The sequence below is a fragment of the Dendrobates tinctorius genome, unplaced genomic scaffold (genome assembly GCF_039654945.1).
Source record: "Dendrobates tinctorius isolate UK_male_01 unplaced genomic scaffold, ASM3965494v1 ptg000086l, whole genome shotgun sequence".
NCBI classification, from domain to species: domain Eukaryota; kingdom Metazoa; phylum Chordata; class Amphibia; order Anura; family Dendrobatidae; genus Dendrobates; species Dendrobates tinctorius.
In genome coordinates, this window is record NW_027361754.1 from 59,662,780 (window position 1) to 59,680,313 (window position 17,534).

The window sequence follows — 17,534 nt, forward strand, 5'->3', positions numbered from 1 at the left end:
AAATATCTAATGTTTTCATCTCTTGACCAAGGCATTGCACTATTTGATGCTTTTCAGCAGCAGAGAGATCCTTTTTATTTCCTAAATTCCTTGAAACCTGTGCCCTGCTTAATAATGTGGAACATCATTCTTAAGTAGTTTTCCTTTAATTGAGCTCACCTGGTAAACTAATTATCACAGGCATTTGAGATTGATTTCAGTGATCCAAAGAGCCCTGATACACAATACCATCTATGAGTTTATTTGAAAAACAAAAAATAACATCTTTATGACACTTAAATCCAATTTGCATAATAATTTGGAACACAGTGTATTTTCTGCATGAAAGGAGTCTCGACATGTACTACACACTGAGCTCCGCTGGTGTCTGATGGGCAGCTCACCTTTTGCTTTTCCCTTTCTGCTGTCTATAACTGAAAGGTCTCTCCATTTTCGTGCAGGCAGCGTCTCTGACCCTGGCTGACTATGCATTGCCATTTATTATGTGTTCTCCCATTGATTTCAGTCAAATAATACAAAATCTTACCAAAGTCAGGCAGCCCGGTGGCTCAGTGGTTAGCACTGTACTATATGTATTGCAGTATGGTGGCTCAGTGGTTAGCACTGTACTATGTGTATGACAGTATGGTGACCCAGTGGTTAGCGCTGTACTATATGTGTTGCAATATGGTGGCTCAGTGGTTAGCACTGTACTATGTGTAGGGGAGCAGGGTGGCTCAGTGGTTAGCACTGTACTATATGTATTTCAGTATGGTGGCTCAGTGGTTAACACTGTGCTATATATAGGGTAGCATGATGACTCAGTGGTTAGCACTGTACTATGTGTATGGCAGTATGGTGACTCATTGGTTAGCACTGTGCTCTATGTATGGCAGTATGTTGGCTCAGTGGTTAACACTTTACTATGTGTATTGCAGTATGGCGACTCAGTGGTTAGCACTGTACTATGCATAGGTCAGCATGGTGGCTCAGTGGTTAGCACTACTATATATTGCAGTACGGTGACTCAGTGGCTAACACTGTACTATGTAGAGCGTAGCATGATGGCTCAGTGGTTAGCACTGTACTATATGTATGGCAGTATGGTGGCTCACTGGTTAGCACTGTACTATGTGTATGGAAGTGTGGTGGCTCAGTGATTAGCACTGTACTATATGTATGGCAGTATAGTGGCTCATTGGACAGCATGGTGGCTCAGTGGCTAGCACTGTTGCTTTGCAGCACTGGGTTCCTGGGTTCAAATCCCACCAAGGACAACATCTGCAAGGAGTTTGTATGTTCTCCTCGTGTTTGTGTGGGTTTCCGCCAGATTCTCCTCTTTCCTCCCACACTCCAAAGACATACTGATAGGTAATCTAGATTGTGAGCCCCAATGGGGACAGTGATAGTAATGTCTTTAAGGCCTCTTTCACACTTCAGTTTTTTTACAATCAGTCACAATCCGCCAGGTTTTGAAAAAAACGGATCCGCAATTTTCTTTTGAGGATCCGTTTTTTCCCCATTGACTTCCATTATAGGCGGATTGTGGCGGATCCGCCAAAAGTTGCTGTCCGTCACCATCCTCAAAGATTTCAAAACGGAGCTTGCAACGTTTTTTTCTCTGGCGGATCCTCCAGACACTGATTTAACCCGAAATTCTTTCTGGGTGCCGGAGAGAAATCTCTCTCTCTCTCTACGGGTGGCATCCGTTCTCATCAGTACTAAAACGGATCCGCCATCCGTCCTTTTGGCGGATTTTGACTGATGCAAAAAACTGAAGTGTGAAAGAGGCCTAAAGAGCTGTGGAAAATTAGCATAGTAATAATAACCTACTGTCCCCACAGGGCAGAGATGGTAATGGATGTAAAAGTGCTGTAAAAATATAAAAGCCCTGTATAAGCAATACAAAATAATAATAAAATGTCAGACCCCCCAGCCATTGCCAAAAAATGGGGTTGTCTTGATTTTTGAATGACTCAGTTCTAACTCTGTACTAATTATATAACTGTATCACATAGATGCCTATACAAATGTTAGACATATGGAAAATACCTCTGATCCTGTCCCTTTTCGGTCTTTTTGATTGTTGAAATGGTCACATTTCCATCATTATGTTAAGGATGCGCTCAGCATCACCGCTGCTTGTATGCCGCTTGAATACATTATGAAAGAGCAGTAATCTGGAGCACGACACCGTACAAACCATGTTATACGCCCATGTTATACGCCTGGCATGGCTTACACACTAAGTAGATTTACAGAGAAATGCATGCGGTCTACAAATGTGAACAACCTAATAAGAACTAGGAGATAGATAACACAACAAACTAGCCAAAAAAGAAAACTCCATAGAAAAACGATAACGATCTTTATTAAGTACAAACACACAGACAATGAAGCACAATTAAAAAGGTGCAGAGACTGATGAAAGTGATAATTTTACAGCAGATTTCTGTGACCTTCAAATAATGTGCTCAACAGCATGTATAATATAAGATAAAAAATATCCAAAACTTAAGGCCCCGTCACACTAAGCGACTTACCAGCGATCCCGACACCGATATCAAGGTGTCAGGATCGCTGGTAAGTCGCTATGTGATCGCTGGTGAGCTGTCAGACAGACAGCTTCACCAGCGATCAGCACAGCGATGCCGAGCGCCCGGCATCACTGGCCATCCTGTAAAAAATAGAATTAAAATAAAAAATATAGTTATTCTCACCTTCCGACGTCCCACGCAGCCATCCTGCCTCTCTCCACGCTCCGGTCCCAGTGATCCTTTGCGAGAATGACCGCGAGATGTCACGGTCTCGAGGGATAACAAAGTCTCGCGGTCATTCGTGCTAAGGATCACTGGGACCGGAGCGTGGAGAGAGGCAGGATGGCTGAACGGGACGTCGGAAGGTGAGAATAACAATATTTTTTATTTTTTTTATTATTTTTTACACCTGATCGCTGGTCTCCCGCCTGTCACACGCAGCGATGCGTGCTGCCCAGCGGGAGACCAGCGACCAAAGAAATGTCCAGAGGTTTCTTCCAGCGATCAGCGATACCGGCAGGGGGGCCGCTCGCTGATCGCTGTCACACATAGCGATCTCGCTGGTGAGATCGCTGTTACGTCACAAAAGTTGTGACTCAGCAGCGATCTCGCTACCGAGATCGCTTAGTGTGACGGGGCCTTTAGGGTATGTTCACACTAGGCATTCTTTCAGCATTTTTTCTGCATCAAAACCTGCTTTCTTTGAAGTAAAGAAACTGCAGAAAAAAGCACGTTTTGCTTTGTTTTTCTTGTTTTTTTGCTTTGTTTTTGTGTGCCTTTTTTTCCTGCGGTTTTGTCATGCTACAATTATCTCTTGTGCTGATAAAGTTTAGCGCCAAAAAAAAAAAAAAAAAAAAGTATTATGTTTTGGCACAAAAAATGCTGCAAAACCCGATACCTGCTGGTTTTTTTTGGTGCAGATTTATAAGTGTTTTTCATCATCCATTACTTTATTGGGTGAAAAATGCAGAAAAAAATGCAGGCAAAAACGTTGAACGAAGTGACATGCTCTATTGTGTGCAAAAAAAACATGCAAAGAACAAAATACTGATGACAAAAAAACAGCAAGGTGTGTGCATGAGATTTCTGAAATATCATAGACTTTTCTGGTACTTTACGCAGCTGAAAATTTGTATAAAAAAAGCATGCAAAAAAAAAACGCTGAAAAAACGCCTAGAGATATATTATGGCCTACATGAAGAAATGTATACCAGGTGGCTCAGAACTGTATGAAAACACAGCTGAAAGTTGTCACAGGACACAAAATTTCTCCCCCTAGTGGCATAATGTTAAACAGTATACAAATTACCACATGAAGTGGATGCAATGAAAAAATAGGTAATAAAAAAGGGTTTCAAACAACATTTAGGCTATGGGCCCACGTTGCGTTTTAAAATGCACAATGAAAACCGGACTCCTTCCCAGAAATCACGCGTTTTTTTCCGCGCGATTTCACAGCGATTTTGCTGCGATTTTCTCAAGCACTTTCCAAGCGATTTGAAGCATCGCTTGGAAAGTGATTGACAGGTTGGTCACACTCGTCAAACATAGTGTTTGACAAGTGTGAGCAGCTTTTTACTATTGAGGCCGCCTATGCAGCATCAGTAGTAAAAGATAGAATGTTAAAAATGATAAAAAAAATAAAAAAATAAAAAATCGGGGTATATTTACCTTCCGACGTCCCGCACTGCCATCCCGGGCCTCAGCGTTCCCAGTTATGCCTTGCGAGACCTGTGATGACGTTGGTCTCGCGAGACCACGTCATCACAGGACCTTGCCGCAAGGCATTACTGGGAACGCTGAGGCCGGGAATGCAGCGCGTGACGCCGGAAGGTGAATATACCCCGATTTTTTATTTTTTATTCTTTTTTTTTTACAGGGGTATGGTACCCAGGGCCTGGAGGACAGTCTCCTCTCCTCCACACCGTGGGTACCAACCGCACATGAGACGCTTAACTTCCCGCATGGTGGGCATAGCCACATGCGGGAAGTAAGCGATTCTCGTGCATTCCTATGGGTGCGGAATCGCGGCAATTCTTTGCGATTCCGCACAAAAGAATGATCATGCTGTGATTTTTTCCGCGATGCGATTCCGCCGCAGAAAAAAGCGCAGCATTAGCACAGCATGTGCGGAATGCCATAGGAATGCACGGGGTGCGTCATGTACAAGATTTTTAAACGTTTTTGCAGTGTTTTCGCGCCGAAAATCGTGGCAAAAACGCTTAAAAATCGCATCGTGGGCAAACAGCCTTAATGTGAAGATGCTAGAACACTCCAGAAAGTGTCACATAGTATAGAATGAATAAACATAATAATAGTGGCAAATTACTGGGGCAGTACAAGCAAAGGCACACAAATGTCTGGTGCGCCCGAGTGAACTGAGTAAACATATACAAAGAAAATACATTAGATTAGAAGGTAAATAAATACATGATAATTACCACAGTAGACCCCCTGTCGCATGTTTCACATGAATGCTTCCTCGAAAAGGGTAGATGAGTGTATATATACCCTTTCACACGCTAGTGTCTCCGGTACGTGTAGTGACAATTTCCTCACGTACCGGAGACACTGACACACGTAGACACATTAAAATTAATGTGTCTTTGCACATGTCAGCGTGTTTTCACGGACATACAGTCCATGTGAAAAACACGGAGACATGTCAGTGTTCATGGGAGCGCATGGTCCGCAGAAATGCTGAACACGTGCACACGGAGAGCAGCTCACACTGTTCTCCGTGCTCACGGACAGCCACCGGGAAGAAACGCTACAGTAAGCGCTGTTCCCAGCAGCTGGTACTGAACGCTGCTGTCATTCTTCTTTCCTGCTCTGCCGGCAACAGCGAGCAGGAGAGCAGAATGAATGAAAACCCAACGTGGGGTCCTCCTCAGTTTGTGAACCAATCAGACGAAACTTACAGCTGGGGGCTGCAGCCCTCAACTGTCAGCTTCATCAAGGTTGATTCTCAAGAATAGAGGGGTCCCCACGCTGTTTTTTAATTATTATCTGGACATGTGACACCAGCCATATGAAGCATGACACGTGCGCAGAGGGTCTATTGAGCCACCAGGTATACATTTGTTCAGGTGAGCCATAATATACTGTATCTCTTAAGCCCCCGTTACACATAACGATGTCCCAGCGATCCCACCAACGATCCGACATGATGGGATCGCTGGGACATCGTTAGACAGCCTCTCCAGCGATCAGGACCAGTGACGCTGGGAGCTGGTTTCTAATGTAAACATCGGGTAACCAGGAGCCGCGCGGCTCTTGGATACCCGCTGTTTACCTTGGAAACCGACATACATGCTGGTTTCCAAGGTAAGCATCGGGTATCTAAGAGCCGCACGGCTCCTGGATACCCGATGTTTACATTAGAAGCCAGCTCCCAGCGTCGCTGATCGCTGGTCTCTCGCTGCCACATGCAGCGATGCGTGCTGGCCAGCAGGAGACCAGCGATCAAAAAATGGCCCAGGCCGATCGAGCACAATCAGCGATACCCGGCAGGGGGGCCGGTCGCTGATCCCCGCCCATACACAGCGATCTTGCTGGCGAGAGCGCTGTGGCGTCACAAAATCAGCAATCTCGCTTTAGTTTTGCATATTATTTATTTTATATTTTAAACTGCTGTTGAGCACATTGTTTGAAAGGCACATGAATAGTCTCTCTAATTACCTCTTTCATCAGTTTCTGCACCATTTTACCTTTTTAATTGTGCTTTATTGTCTGTGTGTTTGTACTGAATTTTTTTTTTCTGTAGAGTTTTTTTTTTTTGGCTACAGTAGTTTACAAATGTAAACATCAGCATCTCGATATTGTATATTTAGAACCTCTTTGTGGCTTTTTAACGTATTTTTATTCTTTATATAAAAAAAGTTTCCATTTGCAAACTGGAGCCTGTCAGTAAGCGCCATCAACAGAAAAAATATTCTTTAGTGCTCTTTTTTTTACTAATGATTAGTTTTGTTGCAAGACTGATTAGAACCAAGGTACCTCACATTGCCCTGATCATTATAGGGTTTTTGTACGAGATGAAGAAAAACAGACCAATGAAGGTGTAAAAAAAAAATATATATATATATAATATATAAAGTATATAAAGTATAAAGTATATAATAATAATAATAATAATAATAATAATAATAATAATAATAAAAAGAGCAATACCCAGCTTTTAACACCCCCTGGGAAAATGTCAGACAGCTGTATAAGGCTGGTTTCACATTAGCGCATTTTCAGCGCGCGCACGGCCGGGGGTAGCTCCGCCCCCGATCCGGCTCTCTGCCCGGCGTGCCCGCCCCTTCCTTGTAGCGCCGCCTCCTAGCGGACGGCGGCGCCTGCGATCGGCGCACCCTATCTTTAGCATAGGGTGCGTCGATCGTGCGCAGGTCGAACTTTTCGGATTTTGGCGCGCACGGCGCACCGTCATAAGTGCGCAGCGCAGGTCAAAGCGCAACTAGCGCACGACCTGCGCACGATCGGCGCACCCTATGCTAAAGATAGGGTGCGCCGATCGCAGGCGCCGCCGTTCGCTAGGAGGCGGCGCTACAAGGAAGGGGCGGGCACGCCGGGCAGAGAGCCGGATCGGGGGCGGAGCTACCCCCGGCCGTGCGTGCGCATAAAATGCGCTAATGTGAAACCGGCCTAACACGGATGAGGATCGCAACACAATGCTCAGACTGGCCGGCGGCTCTCCTGACCCAAGTGTTTCAGCTGTATAGTAATGCTGTCAATCTCGGGTAGGGAGAACCAATTGCCATTCAAAAATCATTATAAGATCCATCAAACAGCAGATGGACACAGCTAAGTGTCATTGTGCTTCAGAGAAACAAATAAGGTATAAGAAAGAAAAGTAATATATTCCAAAAATGAAGTTTTCACATTTTATGACTATATAGCCATTAGAAAAGAGTACGTACACATAAGAGGAACATTCAATGAACCCATCTAATTTGTATGGGGTCCTGACTCTCCCCGGATGGTAGATATACAGTGGGTACGGAAAGTATTCAGTCCCCTTTAAATTTTTCACTCTTTGTTTCATTGCAGCCATTTGGTAATTCAAAAAAGTTCTTTTTTTTCTCATTAATGTACACTCTGCACCCCATCTTGACTGAAGAAAAAACAGATATGTAGAAATTTTTGCAAATTTATTAAAAAAGAAAAACTGAAATATCGCATGGTCATAAGTATTCAGACCCTTTGCTCAGACACAGAGGCATAGCTAGGGTTTTGGTTCGGGGGGGGGGGCAAACTTCTGAGTGGGCACCTACCAGAGAACCTCAGGAGATGACCGCGCTGTTGCCAAAAAAAAATATATATATATATAATGTGAGGTAGCGCTGTCATTTACTTAGGGGATTCTCGCTTGCAGCGAACAAAAACCAGTTCCGTCACGGATTTTCCATCAAATCATACAGTCCTTGCGGTTTATTCACGCCTCATAAACCATAGCAGCAACAGAAAGTTCACTTAATAGCATTACCAGCATAGCGTCCATTATAATGCTTCACTCTTACTATCAATGTCCAGTACGCAGGCTCACTTAGCCTCACAATTATCTCACCCACGTCAGGGCTCCTCATGCGGCTGCAGCATTCCGCACACGTTCGTTCCCTCCAGGGAACTCCCAGCCACTTCACACGTGCTGTCTGGGAGGAAGATCCATCTCTGCAGGACCTTCCACACTGGACCAACCAGGTCCCAGCATTCCTCACATGTGACCTACCCTGGCCACATTACATGGTCTATAGCCACGCCCACCGGGTCACGTGACTATGACCCCATCACAGGTCCTTCAGGCATTCACATAGCCTTTTACAACAGACGTTTTCAGACACACCCCTGGGTGGGTTTGTAGGTAACCAGCCGGCCCAACTCCCAAGTTACCTAGAGACTTCTCCCTTATACCTTGAAATAACACCTCAGCAATACCATTGCTGATCAATACGCAAAACTAAGTCTCCATCTCAAAGCCACCCCCTTTGAGATACACAACCATCCTTCAGGATTCTGCCACTCATCCTCTCCCTTGGAACCTCAACACAGCACCCCCTAGTGGACATAGTGGTTACTACACCACAATATATATTCCATTATTGCGGCGTCAGTGCGGGCCGCAATAATGGATGAGAGAGCATCACATGACGCTCCCTCTTCCATCATTACCCTCTTCCTCTGACACACAGCGGGTGCGCGATGACGTCACGTCAACGCGTCCCCTCTGTGTGCCGGTCTGACTGAAGCGCAGCTCCTGACATCAGAGCAGAGCCGCCGCCGAAATCAGTGTGGGAGCGAGGAGGAGAGGTGAGTATAGTTTTTTTTTAAAATTTATATAGTGAGTCCTGGTTGCATGATTGATACCCCGTATGGGGGGGCAGCATATTACCTGTATGAGCGGGCAGCATGATGTACCCCGTATGATGGGGGGCAGCATGATACCCCATATGAGTGGGGTAGTATGATACCCCGTATGAGGAGGGGGCAGCATGATATCCCGTATGATGGGGGCAGCATGATACCCCGTATGAGGGGGGTAGTATGATACCCCGCATGAGGGGGGCAGCATGATACCCCATATAAGGGAGGGCAGCATGATACTCTATGAGGGAGGCTGCATTATATTCTGAAGGGGCTGCATTATATTTTTTGGGGGCGCTGTATTATACCATACGAAGGGGGCTACATTATAGAGAAAGAAAGAACAGAAAGAGAGAGAAAGAACAGAGAGAAAGAGGAAAGAACAGAAAGAGAGAGAAAGAACGGAGAGAGATAGAGGAAAGAACAGAGAGAGAGAAAGAAATAACAGAGAGAGAGAAAGAAATAACACAGAGAGAAAGAAATAACAGAGAGAAAGATTAGAGAGAGAAAGAAAGAATAGAAGGAGAAAGAAAGATTAGAGAGAAAGAAAGAGGGGAAAGAATGAACAGAAAGAAAGAACAGAGAGAGCGAAAGAGAGGAAAGAAAGAACAGAGAGAGAGAGAAAGAAAGAACAGAGAGAGAAAGAAAGAACAGAGAGAAAGAAAGATTAGAGTGAAAGTAAGAAGGGAAAGAAAGAACAGAGCAAAAGAAAGAACAGAGAGAGAGAAAGGAAGAGGGGAAAGAAAGAAAGAACAGAGAGAAAGAAAGAACAGAGAGAGAAAGAAACAGAGAGAGAGAGAACAGAGAGAGAGAAAGAAACAGAGAGAGAAAGAAAGAAAGATTCTATAAAGATACTAAAGCAGCCCGGCTCCCATTGTAGTGCCCAACTGAGCTTCCCAGTGCAGGACATATCATGATCCGCTCACATGGCCGACATCCCCGTGTGCAAGGCGATCCCGCTGTCAGAGGAGACGGTGATGAATCTGAAGCATTCCCAGAGGTGCCTCCATGATTCCATCACAATCTCCTCCCGAAATTACCTCATTTCCGGTCAGCTTCCAGCACGTCACTTTCGGTGGAACATCATGTTCAAATTTTAAAGTGCTCCTCAGGGCTCTGCCATGTACTCCTGTGTCCACCGGAAAATTAAGCTCCCGACAGAAAAATCGAGACAGTTGGGAGGTATGAATGCTCCCCACCAGACACCTTGTACACTAGCACACCTCATACACACACGGTTCCGCTTTCTATGCCTCGTACACACACGGCTCCGCTCCGTACACCTCGCATCCACACGGCTCCACTCAGTACACACATGGCTTCACTCTGTAAACCTTGTATACATGCGGCTCTGCTCCATACACCTCGCACACATGCGACTCTGCTCCGTACACCTCACACGCGGCTCCGTACACCTCGTACACACACGGCTCCGCTCCGTACATCTCTCACACACGTGGCTCCACTCCGTACACCTCATACACACGCGGCTCAGCTCCGTACACCTCGTACACACACAGCTCTGCTACATGCACCCTGTAAACCCCACACAGAAACTTCCCTTCATCCAGCACCATGAGATCCGATCCAGCACAGCAGAGTCCTGCATACACTGAGAGGCCCCGATCATGTGACCCCTTACTCCTCCCCTCCTGTGACCTCATCACAGGTCCTGTGCACCCAGAAGAGATTAGAGCTACGCTACTGCTCCAATCCCAGGGCGCCATGACAACCAGCACAGCAGAGTCCTGCATAGTGCATACAGTCAGTGAAGCCCCTGATCATGTGACCTTGACTCCTCCCCTCCTGTGACCTCATCACAGGTCCGGCGGCAGAGAAGAGAACATAGGGGCAGAGCAGGGAGATGATGGATTTTCCCTCTGCTGCAGATACAGTTAAGTGTAAATCCGGGTGGGCCCCCTCAGAGTGCGGAGCCCGGGGTCGACCGCCCCCTCTGCCCCCCCGGTAGCTACGCTACTGCTCAGACACTTATATTTAAGTCACATGCTGTCCATTTCCATGTGATCCTCCTTGAGATGGTTCTACTCCTTCATTGGAGTCCAGCTGTGTTTAATTAAACTGATAGGACTTGATTTGTAAAGGCACACACCAGTCTATATAAGACCTCACAGCTCACAGTGCATGCCAGACCAATGAGAATCATGAGGTCAAAGGAACTGGCCAAGGAGCTCAGAGACAGAATTGTGGCAAGGCACAGATCTGGCCAAGGTTACAAAAGAATTTCTGCAGTACTCAAGGTTCCTAAAGAGCACAGTGGCCTCAATAATCCTTAAATGGAAGAAGTTTGGGACCAGCAGAAGTCTTCCTAGACCTGGCCATCCAGCCAAACTGAGCAAATGTGGGAGGAGAGCCTTGGTGAGAGAGGTAAAGAAGAACCCCAAGATCACTGTGGCTGAGCTCCACAGATGCAGTAAGGAGATGGGAGAAAGTACCATAAAGTCAACTATCACTGCAGCCCTCCACCAGTCAGGCCCAGCCAGAGCCCTGACCTAAACCCAATTGAGCATCTCTGGAGAGACTTGAAAAATGGCTGTCCACCAATGTTCACCATCCAACCTGACAGAACTGGAGAGGATCTGCAAAGAAGATCTGGCAGAGGATCCCCAAATCCAGGTGTGAAAAACTTGTTGCATCATTCCCAAGAAGACTCATGGCTGTACTAGCTCAAAAGGGTGCTTCTACTCAATACTGAGCAAAGGATCTGAATACTTATGACCTTGTGATATTTCAGTTTTTCTTTTTTCATAAATTTGCAAAAATTTCTAAATATCTATTTTTTCCAGTCAAGATGGGGTGCAGAGTGTCACGCTCGCGCCTTGGCAAATTGGTGCGAGCAAGGGAATTGTGAACCCACTGTGCCACAAACCAGACTACCCTGGAAGGGGCGTATCTAATACAGATACCTCGGTCTTCACTGGAACTTCTTATGGTGAGGTCAGGCTTGTGCGGTAGGTAACTGCCAGGTGCCACTCCAGGGTGGTGTCTGGCTGTGGCTGCTGATCCCACTGGGGAACAGAATGCTAGAACAGGTGCGACTGACCGACAGGCAGGTAAGCACGACGGGCATGGCTGAGACATTGGCAGGCGGGCACGGCTGAGACACTGGCAGGTGGGCACGGCTGAAACACTGGCATGCGGGCATGGCTGAGACACTGGCAGGCGGGCACGGCTGAGACACTGGCAGACAGGCACAGCTGACTGGAAAGCTGACTGGGATGGCACAGGGACTTGGGCAGGAAGGAGTGGTGTATGGAAAAGGTAGAGACTTGTTAACACAGGAGTGTCACGTGCCCCATCCTGTGTGACACGGCCAGCGGGCCGGTAACTAATACAACAGGACACGGCACGTGTAATTGTCCAGTGTGACGCGGCCCGCAGGCCGGTAACTAATACAACAAGACACAGGGGATAGGGAAACATTTACAACGGTGGGCTCTGCGATAGGTTAAGGGGACGTGGAGACCTTCTGCACTCCCCTGAGTCAGTGTCCCTAACGCTCCTAACGTTCCCTATGCCGGTTCCATACCGGGCACTGATCACGAACCTGTCGCCCTACCACACCCTACACCTATCCCTTGCTGGGAGCTGGGTGGCGAAGGCACTGGCCTCACTGCTGCACTAATACCAGCATGAGGAAAAGTGACAAACAGGGAAACACTTAGCTTTGCTCTGATGCACTTGCTCCAGGCAACAGAGTCCAACACCTGAGTGTATCTTCCTCCCACCATGTCCAACACTTGGGTGCACTGTCCAGCAACGGAGTCCAGCACCTGAGTGCAGCTTCCAGCAAAAGAGTCCAGCAGCTGAGTGCAACTCTATACCATAGCTGCCACTCCACCAAGCCTTGCAAGAATTCTTCACTGACACCATAGCTGCCACGCCACCATGCTTTACACGAACTCCTCGCTGACACCATAGCTGCCACTCCAGGACTCTGACTGAGCTGTCCTGGACTCTCCTCAGCTCATTCCTTCACCCAGCATGGTTGGAAAAGACCAACAATATCACCAACGTCAGTGAACACAACTGACACACCTTTATTGAGTAAACACACCTGTTATTGATTCCCGTGTAATTACACTAACCAGCACCGGGGGCAAAACTATCTCTAAAAACACCAGTGCAATGACCATACTGGCCACCGGGGAAAAACTATCTCTAAGCACAAAGCTTAGAGAGAGGAAAAAAAAAGGTTACCAGTACTCTTATCTGACATGATCCCGCATGGATCATGACAAGGAGGTGCAGGTACTAGTAGGGAAAGGATGGATATGAAGGAACAATTTTGGACCTTTTCACACTGGAGAAGAACCGAAAGGCTGCGGAGAGGAGCTGCAGTTAGCAGCAAGAGGTTCTGCAGCAGCAGAAACAGAGCAAAGCAGAACAACTGGAGTGCGGAGCACAGGCAGAGCCGCAAGAGTGCAGAGCAGGCAAAGCCGCAAGAGTGTAGAACTCAGGCAGAGTCGCAAGAGTGCGGTGCACAAGCAGATGGAGAAGACAAGGATAGACACAGCAGGGAAAGGACCCACAGACAAGGAGACTGACAGACAGAGGTAAGACTGAGTTCAGACAAGGTAACAGTACGAGACAAGGTACAGGAGCAAAGACACAGATACACTGCCTCCTGGAGGGCAGAGAGGACAAGTATGAGACAAGGCAAGGAACAATAGCACAGGGACCAGGATATTCTGCCTCCTGGAGGATGGACGGACAGGTACAAGGCAAGGCTAGGAACAAGGACACAGAGATCAGGATATTCTGCCTCCTGGAGGGCAGAGCAGACAGGCACAGATACAGGACTAGGAATCAAGCCTCCAGAGAAGGTGAAACACAGGACAGGACCTGGAAACTCAGTAGAAAGACACTAACTGAGTAATGGCATTGCTCAGGCAGCTTCCACCGGTTGGAGCTGCCCTAAATACTAGAGGACTCTTGGTGTTTGGCCGGGAGCACATTAGACAGGTGCACCCTGATTCCATAAGAACCAGAGAGTGTCGGCGGCGCCCCCCTACACACAGAGCCAGGAAGCATGCAGAGAGCAGGCAGGAAGCAAGAAGCACACAGCATGGAGCCGGCAGCAGACAGAACACACAGTATGGCCTGGAGAAGTGAGTAAGTTGGTGTGTGGGGGATGGGAGGCCATGCAGTGATGCCGTCAGGGTTGTTACAAACCCTATAATGATCAGGGCAATGTGAGGTACCTTGGTTCTAATCAGTCTTGAAACAAAACTAATCAGTAGTAAAAAAAAGAGCACTAAAGAATATTTTTTCTGTTAATGGCGCTTACTGACAGGCTCCAGTTTGCAAATGGAAACTTTTTTATACATAAAGAATAAAAATACATTAAAAAGCCACAAAGAGGTTCTAAATATACAATATTGAAATGCTGATGTTTGCATTTGTAAACTACTGTAGCCAAAAAAAAAAACTCCACAGGAAAATAATATTCAGTACAAACACACAGACAATAAAGCACAATTAAAATGAGAAAAAAATGAACTTTTTTGAATTTACCAAATGGCTGCAATGAAACAAAGAGTGAAAAATGTAAAGGGGTCTGAATACTTTCCATACCAACTGTAAGGGAAAGCAAAGATCACACATGTTAAATTTCAACATGCCTGATCCTTTGATCATCAGCCTGTGAACGCATGCTCACTCGACCGAGCAGATCATGTATGGGTGGGAATCGATAGCGGGTTATCAAATGTGGAGCATCAATTCATTAAATAGAAAATCATGCAATGTAATCATATTCACTTTATTTTCATAATCTTAAAGGATCTGAAATGCAATTTCCCTCCAAGTTATTGCGCATATTACACTAGATATGTATGGGTAATAATAGTATGGCCACTGGGGGCGCTGTTCCCTTGTGAATATCTTTTAATGAAGGCCAACCAGTTCCAGTGGCGGCTCATACCTGTGTGTGTGTATGTATGTATATATATATATATATATATATATATATATATACACAGAGACATGTCGATAAGTGTTCTGTATGGGTTTAATGGCACATATATTAAAAAATAGCAGATCTATTGTTCCTTTAAGGCTAGATGTGGTCCTGATTAGTTGTGTACTGACTTTTGTGAAACAGATGAGGACCCTTTACATATATGTGCACTGTGTTGTGTGATATTACAGACGATCAACATTTATCATTAACATTTCTGAAAGCACTTAGTATATCATAGAATGACACATAAGTTATAACACTATATATATGTATACCCTGTGTTATCTATCATGGTACACAGTGCGCTCCCAGCTGGCATTAGACATCCACATACTGTATAAAGCTATGAGTTATTATGCTGACATTGTGAAAAATAGATTTAGGTACAAGAATAAGATCTAACTACTATGTACAGAGGAATCTTATATTATAGCGAAGACGTCCCTGCGATTAAGGTCTTTTATATTAAGGAGAAAAGGTAAACGTATACCCTACATGTATAATGGCATGCCCTCTGTTCTTCTCGTTGGTTAAACAATGGCTTGGTGGCGTATATCTATATATAATGGGCTGGTCATACTTAGTACATTGGACCATTCCACCATATCAAAAAGATATGATATCATCAGATGTCGCCGCTTCATACAAGGAAGAATTTTTCTACCGCCATAAAAGAAGAGAAGAGGCAAGTTGTGTCCTATAGATTAGCGGATCTACTTATTACCAATGTATGACATATGGCCAGTCTACAATGTAACCCGGGCCGGACTCGTGAAGGAGATCTGCAACCTCTGATGGGTCATTACTGAGCTTCAAATCGAAGAGCAGCTGGACCTGCGGTTGTAGAAGAGTTGTCCAGCTTGTGGTGGTGACGAAAGATATTTGGCACAAACTATAAACTTTTATGTATGTCATTTCCTATAATTTCACAGTGATGATGTCCCTATTTTATAGTCAATATCGCTATTGTTGGAACTGGTGTCGGTCGATCACATATGAATCCATCTTGTGTTCTTCACAAAATCTCAAGGTCCCCTCTTCGTAGATGTGTGCATGAAGGCGGGTTGCATAAGATTCTCTGTAATATAGGCCACTAAGAGGCAAATGATGACCAGCATCACACATATAGACCCCCCTACAGCAGTCATGGCAATGACAATATCCTGCATCCCCACCGGTTCCACACTAAAGTCTACGCATTCTTCCATTGATGTCCTGTTAGTGAAGAGGGTCTGCAGGCAGATCCTATACCTGACATTGTCATGTACATTGGTCAAGAGATAGTCCCTACAGTTCACACCTAGCTGGACGGTATCACACTGAAAACGAGTAAAAGTGCCATTCCAAGAGCAATTTATCAGAAACCCTTTCAGGTCAGGAAGATAGGGATCCAACGGCTGCCATTGTAGGAGGACACTGCTGTTTCTTAACACATTGGCCACCAAAGACCTCCCTGACTTGTACAAAATGCATTCTCTTTGGTCACAGCGGAAGTCACTATCCGTGGTCCTGAAACAGATGCTCTTCTTGTAGTTGTCCTGCCCCTCACCAAACACTTTGTAAGGGCAAATAGATTCATTGGGCAGTAAATTGCCCTGCTTGCTTTGTCTAGTTAAATTCGTCGAGGTAGATCCTCTTTTATGGCGTGGAAAGAGAGTAGATATTAAAGATGAAGACCCCATCCTAGAAAGAGAAGAAGTTGATGGTCTGTTCCTCATGTCTGGACGTCCATGTATTTGTTGCCAACCGGCAAAAGCAGCTATGGGTCTCCATTCAAAAAGGCAAAGAAGCAGCAAAGACTGGAAGGTCCTGAAGTGTAAATTGATCATGGTTACTTGATGAAAAACCCAAGAATTCAACAAATAAGGTAGCCCCGGTAGTACAAGCCTTGGTTTCAACGTTCCTTTAAATGAAGGTCACTTTTCATAGACGATGCAGTAGTGAATTTCAATCTCATATTCCTCTGTAGCTGAAGCTGTGTCTCCATCTCCTACGAGCTCTGGCATCTTCCTGCGGCCATGAATGGGGGACAAAATCCAGCAGCTCCCTTGCCAGGTGCCAGGCACTGTATGTCGCTCCAACGAGTCTCTTCGAATTCAGTGTCGCGGCCACGTTTTGGACATATTAACTTAAAATAGGTCTGCATATCCTCTCGATGTTGGTTACAAACAGCGTTTTTTTTTCTGTGCAGCCTTCTCCTGATCTCCAATAGAAATGCAGGAGCTCTTAACCCATGCCAATCCTGCCTGCAGCCCTCTACTATAGAGCCACTCTACCGTAAGCCTGTCACTGGCCTCAGCGACCGTCTAAAAAACCAGCTATTTATTTCTAATTAACCTATATGCAATCCAGACCAGGAAGAAGAGCTGCAGACAATCGATGGCTCCTTGCTTTGAAGACTCTAATGATGAAGTGCAATCTGATTGCAAAAAAAAAGATCTGTCAAGGAGAATGGAGTCAAGAAGAAGACGAAGAAAGAAAAAGGAAAAGTATTTATAGGGAAAATATTATTGCTATTATTACTGTATACTGCGTTATCAATCCAAGAGGATTTTACTTCAATTTTATTAATAGAAGTGAAAATGAATTCCACCCCAAGTAAATATTTCATCCTGAGAATTCCATTGTTTTTTAACATATGTGTAGATTATTTAATGTACATGTAGAGT

At 45.4% G+C, this 17,534-nt stretch overlaps 1 protein-coding gene across 1 annotated transcript; it reads right to left on the minus strand.

Moving 5' to 3' along the window:
* Positions 1-14,647: 14,647 nt before the first annotated feature.
* Positions 14,648-17,254, minus strand: FNDC10 (fibronectin type III domain containing 10). The gene has a single exon (XM_073585461.1). It carries the CDS (start codon positions 16,692-16,694, stop codon positions 15,891-15,893), a length of 804 nt encoding a protein of 267 aa, XP_073441562.1. The 5' UTR covers positions 16,695-17,254; the 3' UTR covers positions 14,648-15,890.
* Positions 17,255-17,534: the final 280 nt, after the last annotated feature.

Coding starts and splice junctions, on each gene's coding strand:
- FNDC10 (XM_073585461.1), bottom strand. CDS start 16,694: ATGATCAATTTACACTTCAGGACCTTCCAGTCTTTGCTGCTTCTTTGC.